Source organism: Perna viridis, chromosome 12 (genome assembly GCF_037379345.1).
Source record: "Perna viridis isolate PV_CMFRI_1.1 ecotype Kerala chromosome 12, ASM3737934v1, whole genome shotgun sequence".
NCBI classification, from domain to species: Eukaryota; Metazoa; Mollusca; class Bivalvia; order Mytilida; family Mytilidae; genus Perna; species Perna viridis.
In genome coordinates this window covers 17,636,428-17,647,853 of record NC_142456.1, presented here as the reverse complement: position 1 = coordinate 17,647,853, position 11,426 = coordinate 17,636,428, and the positions used below count along the sequence as shown (strand labels likewise).

Below are 11,426 nucleotides of genomic sequence, written 5' to 3'. Positions count from 1 at the left end.
TTTTATCGTCATGTTCCCTCCTGTCCTATTTTGCTCCACAGGGTAATATGGGCTGTATGCATTATTTTGCACAGTGAAATGTATTGCCTTGAGGTAATACATGTATATGTTTTCATTGCATTTTAAAACGACACATGAAATACACCAAAATATATACATACAAAATGGAATGAAGCAAGAGTAGATTTGTGTCATCATTTTTCAATACCTCTTAAAAACAATAAATATTATGAGATTTATTTACAAAAGATTTATCTATTAACAATAACAATATACATAAAACATTCTTTCTTCATGTTGAAAAATTTTATACACTACAATCAAATCTGATTTTTCCAGTTTATTCCTATAACTTATCCTGTTATTTCATGACATGTACATACCCAATAGCACTCTCAATCCTATTTTCTTGCCAGCAAGTACATTAAAATGTTATGATATTTTTAGCAGATCATAATAAGGACTTCTCATAATTCATGAGTTATCTCTCACTTTCTGTATAAATTGCAATTCAACAGGACACTTAGATAAAAGGAGGAACACTACCCATCTTAAAGCATGTGTTATTCTCTCCAATATAATAGTGCTTTAAGCTTCAGTTAAATCGTCATTAAAATACAAATGTATGGATTGCAGGAATGTATCATCGTTCATGCTCAGTTTGTAAAATTCTTCATCCTCATCAGCAATTCCGTTTTCTTCCAATGTACTATTCATAACAAGATTTCTGCTATCATATTTCCAAGTATAGCTGGCCGCATGTGCATTATATTTCAAGTAGCGTTCTAAAATTTCTGTCATTATCTCTTCTGAGCACACCTACAGAAAAAGTAAATAAACAACATTACAAATCAAGTGTTACAAATATTTGTAGGTACCTTTTAAAAGTTTTTTAATTACTTTTTCAAGTACATCTAACTGCATGATTTCAAAATTCAAGTCCTTACTTAGTTTCTTATTGGGATGCACGAGTATAAGGTTAGAGTGTGGTCCTTCCTTCATGTTTTAGGTTCATGTGTTAAAAAGGTTATAATGTTCCAATTTTGTGTTACTTTGAGTTGTTCATTACTTTTATTATCTACCCTACATTACTGTTAAGTTCTTGGTGTAGGAATAAAAAACTTCCACCTTAAATTTTAAATACAAACCTCAATTACATGTTCCTGTGAAGTCAGTGTGTTAATAATTTTGATTTTTCTGGTCTTTTGTGACAATATTCCTACTAAGTAACTTTCATCCTTCCACCATGGACGACCAAAATCATTAGCCCAATTAGAATCTGGGTAAGGGGGTGGAATGTGTACAAATCGACCATTTGGACAATATGGTATTTCACAACCTGTCTGAGGATCAACATGGGTGCGGATCTGAAATTAACAAAACTGGTAAAAATTGCATTCACTTTCACAAATCTGTAGAGTTTTTGGAGAGATTAAAAGATACAAAAAAAAAAAGGACACTACATGTATATGCTTATTGTTTAGTAAGAAATTATAAATTGAATGTAATATAACAAAATATAAATTACAAGGGAAGAACAACAAACCCACAGATTAAATTTTGACAAAAACCATAACTTGATATAAGACAAAAAGAAAATCTTGCACAGCATTTTTCTTTATACATACATGTTTAGATTTTAAAATTGTATAAACTTACATCTTTTGTCTTTGGGTTGAACCAGTGTGAAATATCTCCTCCAGCTGCTTGTATTATAGGTTTTAAGAGTACATCACCTGTTCAAAACCAAAGGATAATTGTTATAAAGGAAAAGATCTCATCTACTTAAACAAATATGTAATTGTCATCACCACATCACATACTCATATGATATATATGACATACATACTAAAGAGAGTATACCTTGCCATTTTCATGACAGGAGCAGATTTTGATAAACTGTTTTCTCAGTGAAAATTGATGTAATATGCATGTAAATGTAGTTTATTTTAGAGAAAAATGTTGGCAATCTGATGAAAGAATATTAAAAAACTGTTTTAAATATTGACATGAACTTGTCTGAGATGAGATGACAGAATATCTAGTAGTGTGAATTATTTGCCAGTGAGAATTTCTCCTCAACAGGTAAATACACTGCCAATAGTGCCATGCCCAAATGCATACAAGAGCTTTTTCAGCAAACCTCAACAGACAGGCACATTTGCAGGTAGTTTTTTACATTAATTAATCAAAGATAATTTTTTTAGGGGACAGAGTGTCAAATTTTTCAGTTGGAAGTGACATATGCAGTTAGGATGCGATTGTTTGAACAAACACACATTATGAAGACCCATCGAAGTATTCCCGTTTCAGTGTTTGTTGAGACACCAGCAATATAACAACATTACAGTGCATTATCAACAAATACAATTTGAGTACAAGTATGCAAAGCCTTAAAATTATATTATTTAAGTTTATGAGAAACAAATGTTATAAGGTAAATAAATTCACAATCACACATTTCAGAGATAGAGAAATGTCGTATGTGACAAGATACAGTACCTTTGTATCTCTCGCATAATGGAGTTAGATTGTAAACTTTTCCTAAGAATGAAACCCATAAATCATCTGCTGTATTATGGACTGCAACTTCTTTGGGTGTGAAATACTTTGGTCGACCCATTTCTGTCGAAAATCAATGTGAGAAACTGGGTTGCCAATGTCAACAACAAACCGGAAGTCATTGACAGAACTCTTACAAAACGAAACACAAACATTTTATTAGCAATATTGATATAATATCTCCGATTTTATTAAGTATAGAACTATAGATTGCTGTATTTTATACAATAACAATTATGTATGATTACATTCCAATAAAATTATAATTTTATAAAACAAAATAGTTCGTTCCATTTAACTTTTGAAAATTTCAAAATGGCAGGCGAAGTGCAGGTTATTTTATTTTTATTTTTCATTTTCACGAATTTTTTTCGCGGGAGGTTATAGAATTTTTATGAAAAGATTGATACATAGATTGACAAACACTGTGCTTAATAGGTCGTATAACATAACGCAAAATAATGTTCTAGCCCTTGCAAAATGAAACATAATCCATTTTGGGATTAGATCATCGATATCTTCATGTCTTGGGAGGCGATTTTTTAAACTAAAGTATACTACAATAAAAAAAATCCATGGTTGCTTCCATCAGGCATACACGTCAAAATAAAAGAAATTATTTTTATTTTAACTATAATTAACATACCCTTCAGCTGCCCTATGCTTTATTTTCTGAGCATTCATCAATTAAAGATGAAAAACATTTTTGATACAATGCAGGGATCTCCATGGATCAAAATGAACACATGGCTCACTCTTCAGTTGGAGAAATGTTCATCATGGCGCTTGTCCTTTCACACAGAAAATAAATTGCCAAAGAAAATATGATGGGGTTGAATGATACATTTTTAATAGCACAAGCTTCAACCAGGGATAGTGCTAGGCTTCGCCAATGTCGCAAATTGTGACTTTTTATTTGATCTGGCGACAAAAATAACTAGTTTTTCTTGCGATTTTCTTGGTACCTAGGTTTTGTGTATTAAAATTGACAAAGTTTGTCAGCAATGGATATTCGCTCCAATTAAACAATTGTGTTGACACCTGGTCAAAGTAAATTGACCATGACCAATTTAAGACTGAAGCCAATCAAAAGTAATTTGACCGTGACTCACCATTATCCTCCTTGGAGGTGTCAATTATACTCGGCGTCACATAAATAACATACTGTTAAAATTTGAATAAAAATATTTTCTACGACTTTATTGACACCTACCATCGTTTAAATTGTCTTAAATGACTTGCTCATTCGTTTAGCCAAACATTGAATCGTTAAATTCCGGTCAGATTTTAATTCTTGGTGCCAATATTACATTGTAAAAAGTCGGCCATGTTTACAGTGATCGGGTTGCTAGGAGATGTTGTTTACATTTAAATGGTTTGTCTAAAAACCGAAGAACCCAAAATGCATTTTGGCGTTATTTCAGATATCTCGGATTTATTTTATGCGAACAACGTACAATACCGAGAAGTTGATCAAGCAGACGATTGTCACCGGAGTTCAACGGGAACTTACGAACTTCGTTATTAAACAAATCGTCCCGTAGAAACCAACATGGCAGAAATTAGTATGGGATTTTCCCGTAAGGATTTGTTACGCATGATTTAAGCTAATAAGCGACTTGTTTAGGGAGAAGCCGTTTGGCTAAACGAATGAGCAAGTCATTTAAGACAATTTAAACGACGGTAGGTGTCAATAAAGTTGTAGAAAATATTTTTATTCAAATTTTAACAGTATATTATTTATGTGACACCAAGCATAGATGTAATTATACATGTGTTATCGAGCCAATCAAAAATCTTATCATCTGGTCAAAGGTAAACACAATCATGACTATGTGCACATGGCTACATACAAGCTTCACAGCCCTGTTAAACCATATGATACATTCAGAAACAGATTTACCTTATAACAGAATAAATTAAATCCAATAAAGAATGATTATCCCATCAGGAAGTGTCTAAAACACTTTGAAAAGCATGAATTGATAAAAGAAAATGGATGACATTTGTTTACACTTTTGTCATATGCCTTTTTTGGTGGGAAAATCGGTAAACAAATAGATGGGGATTCCCAAATTCTAATTATATTCAGATAAATAGAATTCAAGATAATTGAAAAGGGACAAAATTAATAGTCAATGATTGTTTGCTAGAAATTTTATCACTTGAAAAAAGAATTAAGTTTGTTGAAAATTTATAAATGAAAAACAAAATTATATTTTAAGATAAACTTAATTAGACCACAAAGGACAAAGGTCAACAATAAAATTAGGGACTATATGAGCTTAGTAATATGAAGTCCTTAAAATATAAAATAAAACACCTTTTTTTCTGGAGTAGTACTTTATTATTTTGCCTATAAAAAGTGACTAATGGTATTATATCCTGACTGAGACTAGAGCTAAAAACCTGCTTTATACGTGCATCAAGAGTGAATCTTGGATACATGTATGTCATGAATGAAGGGGTTATTTTGATGAATTGAGAACTCATCACTGGACTTATTACTGTCATATTTAAAAATTAGAAAAAAAAAGATTTTGGCACCCATTTTGGCTCAAATTTCTGAAAATTGGCGGAAAAAATTGGCAGCTGGCGATTTTTCTGGCGACAGAATTTTGAAAGCCAGAGCAGCCCCTGCTTCAACATAGAAATTTATAATCAACAACTATGGTAAATCTTTCTATCTGTGCTGTCTAACCATTTATACGAAAGTGAAATTTTCCCTTCCCTTTACGCTCAACCATAGGTTCACAGCTCTAAAGAAATTAAAATGACTAGTAGGTGTGGTCATTTTGTTGATGCCATGAAAATTTTTTTTATAATTTAAGCACAAGAATGTAGACAGTCAAATGTCGTTTTCGTCCGAATCTATCATTAAACAAATTTTAGAGCTTTTGGGGGTCGATCCATCACCCATTTAAAAAAGAACAGCAAATTGGATTGCTTTTCTGTGTCAGATAAATGCAGAGATCATTGAGACATTGTTATATAAATTCAATATCGTCTTCCCCTCTCTCCCATCTTTCTCAAGTTTATTTCAACTCTTGATACTTTCTATTATCTTTCTTAATACTTACTATTAAATGAAGTTTTCAAATTTTATTCATTAAAAAACAGTAGAAATCATTCAGCTTATTTTAATCTTATTGATTTTGCTGACAGTGACATTCACGAATTTGACAGATTGGAGATTTGATTACACACGTTTTCACTCCCTGACACATTAAACCCCCAGGAAATTGCCAATCAAAACATTGTATTACCGTTATAATAAGCACACAAGCCAATCATATTGATTTATGACAGATATAGGTGATTAATAAGCACACGTAATTGGGAAATACATTGCTAATTTGTAATGTGTGATGCAAATTTGAATACTTGGCGCACATAAAATGAACACATGATACAAGGACAGTAATACATGGCGCAGCCCCATGCGAAAAGAGGTCATGGAGAACCCTGACAATGTAAACGGTATCAATAAAAATGCTTAACTCTACTCGTAAAAATTAAGTACTATTAAATAAACAAAAACAACAATTTCAACTTCACTGTACAAACCATGTTAAATAATAAGTTAGTACAAAAACTGACTTCTGTACATGTACAACATGTACATATATATTAGAATGTCTCGAAATAAGAAAAAAATTGATTTGATTTCATGCAGTTCATCATTATTTTAACATCTTTAATATTTGTAACATGTTATGCCATGTTGTTTACATACCATGATATATATGTATATGTTGTAGCTGGGTCATAACCATATTGCCTTTATGAGTTTGTGCCAATAAAGAATTTGTACCTGTATTAAAAATAGGAGTTTTAACTTTGTTCATCCAAACTTGGTAAGGTGTTATGTTTACCCTGCAGAACTGTCTGAGCCTGCTAAGAAATTAACACAAAAGGGTCGATCACTCCAATGTCTTGAGTGCTGCAAATTTAAATTAATATTAGTTTATTGGGTAAAGCATAGTCAAATACAATATACAGAGAACATGATATTTGCGTAACAATACTTACAGACATTTTACATACATGTATATTGACATTAAGACCACATATTTATCATTATGAGATAGTGTGTCTTAACATGCTAAGTAAATATATTACAGCTCACCCGTCACATGGAAAAATATGAATGTTATTGTTTAAAGTCACAATAGCAAAATAAATAGATACCATCATTTGTCATTTACTTATAAAAAAGTATTCTAGAGTCAGTAGATGACAAGTAGTTTTGCATGGATAAAACAGTAAAATGGTAATAATGAAATACATGTACAATTGTAGAACCTTTGAACATTCGGCCCATGTTTTCATGCAATGTCACATACCCCATATAATGAAAGTAGAATTAGGCTCATTCACAGAAAATTTGCTGAAATGTTAAGTGAAAAATAAATATTGAAGACAATTTCCTATAACTTTTTTGATAAAAAAGGTTTTAATAAAAAGTTATTGTAAGAATACTCAAAGAGTAATCAAGGGAACCAAGATTCAACAGAAATCAAAAGAATGTAATCCAGGGACAAAGACCAGACATGGAAAACAGTCAAACACAACAAAGTATATAAATTAACCAAAATAATACATACAAAGTAACAAAAGTAAATGAGCAACTCGGACTCCACTAAAAAACTGGGAGCATGGACCAGATGTACCGGTTAGGTAAGTGTCCTCTGCTTTTCTAGAAACACCTGTTGGGTTGCTCATAAAATGTAAAGTCCGGGGTAGACAAAAGAGGAAAGGAAAACTATGATACATTTCCCAAATCAGTTTTCATAGTGCAGGTGGATACACCGTAACAATCCACTAGTTCATTATGACAACCATAAAACTTCAATCTGTAGTTATGCGTAATGAAAACATTGATCTTTAAATTGAAAAAAATTAACGATTGAAACAATTCTTTTATTCCCACTTACATACGATTTATAGCAGAATCATTGGATATTTCGCAAGTTGACAAAATTAGGTTGTGGTTTAGTTTACAATAAAAAGCAAATTATCATTGCTGTTTCATAGATTTATTGAACTAAGCACATGAAAGTACTATACATGTATCTCAACTTTGATTTGGCATTTTAAATATTAAATTCTTAACTTTGCTGACATCTGTTCAAGCTCTGCAGTCCTTTAATTTACTGGTTTATGGTTCTGTTGACACTAGACCATTAAAGAATTTTGGAAATCATGATTACAAGACCAGTTAAGATTTTGTTGAAAATAAGCCTCCAAACAAGATACATGTGTACATGTGGATGTATTGAATTCTTTGATACATACATACATGTACATTTGTATATCAGTGTCTTATTTAGAAGTTTTTGAAAATAGTTAATTTAGCTCCTTGATTAACCCTTTCCAGTTAATTAATAAATGATTTTTGCAATAATTGAAAAACCTTCATCTTTTTTTATTTCGATCTAGGATAAAGGAAAGGAGGAAGAAGAAGAAAAGTCACCCGGAAAAATTAAGCTAGAAAAATGGTTAAATAAAAGCATGAAAATTAAAATGACAGACGGCAGAACTTTAATTGGTAAGTGATTAATGGAAGGAATTATTGAAAGCTTGAATATCAATTTATTATAAACATTAAACATCAACTGACTACATGATTTTTTTGTTGTTGTATTTTTGTATGAACTGATATTTTCCTTGAAAGTATGGTATAAATTTTATAAAACATAGTAATGTGAAAATGATACATGTAGGTTCTTGCAGACTTACACAAGTTTAGATGATTAATTTGCATGAGTTTAGATGAATTCTGTCTTTTGTAAGAGTGAATAGACAAGACAACACATTTCTCTCAAGAGTGGAAGAAATAAGTTTATTTAGAGACAAGTATATAAATGATAAATACCAATTTCCTTCAAAAAAGCTGCATTTTATCTTCAATCTACCTACGTGCAGGAAGAATATCATCATTATTTCCTACAACTGGTATTGTGACAACTGATTGAGCAAAATCATAAAATGTCTTTGATGCTGTAAATGTCTTTGTTTCAATTGATTTTACAACTTATACTGTAATGACAAACTTGTCTTGACTAACATGGGTCTTAACTCATAAATGCCTATGTACAGCAGTGATATTTTCATATACGAGATAGACCTGAAAAAGGCTGTTTCCTAATGCCAGAGATATGAAAGACTAAGTTTCCCCAAATTTTTTCAAGAAAATTCCCTAAATTCTGCTGTTGAATTTTCAATTTGACATGTACAGTCAGGGCTTGCCAAAGAAGGCGAAAATTTTCAAACTTCAAAATGTACTTTTCCCTTACCTTTCAATTTTAGTAAAGAGAGCTGTCAATTGAGGAACTGTTGTAGCAAGCTGTGTGATGAAATATACTGGTAGTCATATTATGAATTTCTGAGTTTGTTACATACATGTATTTCCATACTTTTCCCTAAATTGAAAGGCACAGGCACCTTTTGAAAAAGCAGAAAAATCACTGTACAGTATAATTTGTTTTTTTTTTTTTTTAGGTATTTTTGTGTGTACAGACAAGGACAGAAATGTCATACTTGGATCATGTGAAGAATATCTAAAATCTCCAGGTAACTATAAATGATGATAGGATGAAAAAAATTACAGGAGATCAAATTAAGTGTAGGTCATAGGTCCAGGAACCTCCTATTTTCACCCAGGACTTTTTATTATTCTACCCCTCAAGAAGTGCATGGAGTGGGTGGTATATTGGAATCACCTTGACTGTTCAACCGAATTATCACCGTAATTATCCCATCTCCCAATGTATAGATTGATTTCAAATTTTGTGTACTGCTTCATATAGACAAGGCATATGTTGTAAGCAATTTAGGTTGTTCTACGATATCAACTTTCTATATACAAATGTACTAGTGGGGGTATGCATAGCACGACAATGCATGCAGCTTCGTGTTTCAATAGCTTAGATGCTGAATCTTCAATACGTTATAATCTCTAATATGGACCTATGGTTTACAGCAAGAGGACTTTTTATTTGAAGTCTACAAAGGTTCTGGTCCTTCTATACTCAGAGGTAAATTTGAACCTCTGCCTAATGAAAACAGAAGGATCCTAATCTTTCTTGTTTTTGTGTAGTAAAGTGTATTGTTCATGTTGTTCAAATTTTAGTTTGGTATAATTTTGTTTGTTTTTCATCCATGTGTAAACTTTATTGTTGTGAGTTATTTTTTGGACTCAAAATTCAAGGCGAGGAGGTGCGTTCTTGTTTACCTTTAGTTTTTATACTCAGACATGAGTGGTGCGGTATTATGCGATACCCTCCGAAAAAAGTGCATGTCCTTTGTCCGCGAGTGTTTCCAGAGATAACTTTAGAAGATATTGAAGTACCTTTTTTAAACTTTATATATTTATCGAGTATCACAAAATTCAGAGCAAGTTTAAATTTTAGCATGATTGGATCATTTATACAAAAGTTATGGCCATTTTAAGTTGTTCTTACCCCAAAAAAAACTTTTGCAACATGGTGGGCAGTAAGTGGGGTATCGTTCATTGTCCCATTAGATGCCCTATTTGTTTTCATTTCCTCACCATTTTTTATTATTTTTATTAAAATATACATTTTACAAGCCATGATCTTTAAGCTAGCATGAAGTTATATTGGAAAATCAAATGAAGGTCATTTAATTAAGTTCCTTCTTCACTTGTTTTACCTTTTGATTGATTTTAGAATAAACACAAACAGATGTTGGGTTTGATTAATTGAGGGGTAATGGCGTTAATCATGAAAGAGTTAGGAGCCAAAAGGGACAAAATACATTTTGGGGTAATCACAGGTGAATGCGCCACACATGAGAATCATATGGTTTGCATTATATGATTATCATATGAATTGAGCACCATATGATTATCATATTTATCATGTTTTTCACAAACATATGATAGTCATATGTTTTCAAGCCAAAAATAACTCAAATATCATATGATTGTCATATGATTACCATATGATTGTCATATGATTACCATATGATTATCATATGAATCGAGCACCATATGATTATCATATGTGGCTCATTTGGCTGTGTTTACTTTGGTAGAAACATATTTTATTCCTAGGTTCCATACCCCTGCTACATCACTGAATGGAATTTAATGAAATTTTTACAGAATCTTTATTACATTTTCCTGTTGTGTACCTCCCTTTTTTAGATTTTGATTCAAATTAATTTGGAGGTAAAAAGGTGCATCTTACCAAATGGAGGTATCAAGTTAGTGAGCATTGCTGACAGTTTTCCTAGTTTGGTATTCACTGTTATGAGGTTGTAATCCATACTCAACAATTACTTCATTTCAGTTATGTTTACATTGCATTTCTAGATGCTGAAGACAAAGAAGAGCCTAGAATTCTTGGACTGGCAATGATACCTGGACATCAGATTGTTACTGTGCACATTGATGAAAATGACAATGTTTGTAAAGAGCCAAATATTATGTGACAAACCATTCTATCATGTCACCAACTGTGTTGGTGGCATGTATGAACACTTGTGCCATGAATGATGGTGTTGAGTAAGACCATCCAATAATCGCAGGTGTAACTGTAATACTAGATCTTATATGTATGTGGATGAAATGCCTGCAATTAATTGTTTATATTTATATTCAGTTGTTTATGAAAGAGTAACCAAGGGAACCAAGGTTATAGCGGTAATCAAAAGAATGTAATCCAGGGACAAAGACCAGACATGGAAAATAGACATACACAACAAAGAACATAGAAAATAGATCCAAAACAATAAAACATGTTTTTTTATACATCTATACATCAGTTAACACAGTTACACTTGTCTAAACTGTATTATTTTCTGACTAGGTCTTGTCCATTCAGAAAGGTGTTTCG

At 31.8% G+C, this 11,426-nt stretch overlaps 2 protein-coding genes across 2 annotated transcripts; one reads left to right on the top strand and one right to left on the bottom strand.

Moving 5' to 3' along the window:
• Positions 1–216: 216 nt before the first annotated feature.
• LOC148601517 (cytochrome b5 domain-containing protein 1-like) lies at positions 217–2,686 on the bottom strand. The gene is made up of 4 exons (XM_088554397.1): positions 2,503–2,686; positions 1,660–1,736; positions 1,149–1,367; positions 217–819 (listed from the first exon to the last, which is right to left on the bottom strand). Exons 1-4 carry the CDS (start codon positions 2,621–2,623, stop codon positions 589–591), a joined length of 648 nt encoding a protein of 215 aa, XP_088410523.1. The 5' UTR covers positions 2,624–2,686; the 3' UTR covers positions 217–588.
• A 181-nt stretch (positions 2,687–2,867) lies between these two features.
• LOC148601516 (N-alpha-acetyltransferase 38, NatC auxiliary subunit-like) lies at positions 2,868–11,187 on the top strand. Its single transcript, XM_088556641.1, has 4 exons — positions 2,868–2,895; positions 8,005–8,113; positions 9,067–9,138; positions 10,904–11,187. The coding sequence occupies exons 1-4, from the start codon at positions 2,878–2,880 to the stop codon at positions 11,020–11,022; spliced, it is 318 nt and encodes a 105-aa protein (XP_088412767.1). The 5' UTR covers positions 2,868–2,877; the 3' UTR covers positions 11,023–11,187.
• Positions 11,188–11,426: the final 239 nt, after the last annotated feature.

Excerpts from the sequence above, each read along its gene's own strand:
- LOC148601516 (XM_088556641.1), top strand. Across the intron at positions 8,114-9,066 it reads AGACGGCAGAACTTTAATTG|GTATTTTTGTGTGTACAGAC; the intron begins GTAAGTGATTAA and ends TTTTTTTTTTAG. Across the intron at positions 9,139-10,903 it reads AGAATATCTAAAATCTCCAG|ATGCTGAAGACAAAGAAGAG; the intron begins GTAACTATAAAT and ends TTGCATTTCTAG.
- LOC148601517 (XM_088554397.1), bottom strand. The coding sequence starts at position 2,623 with ATGGGTCGACCAAAGTATTTCACACCCAAAGAAGTTGCAGTCCATAAT. Across the intron at positions 1,737-2,502 it reads ATTATGCGAGAGATACAAAG|GTGATGTACTCTTAAAACCT; the intron begins GTACTGTATCTT and ends GGTTTTGAACAG. Across the intron at positions 1,368-1,659 it reads TCAACCCAAAGACAAAAGAT|ATCCGCACCCATGTTGATCC; the intron begins GTAAGTTTATAC and ends TGTTAATTTCAG.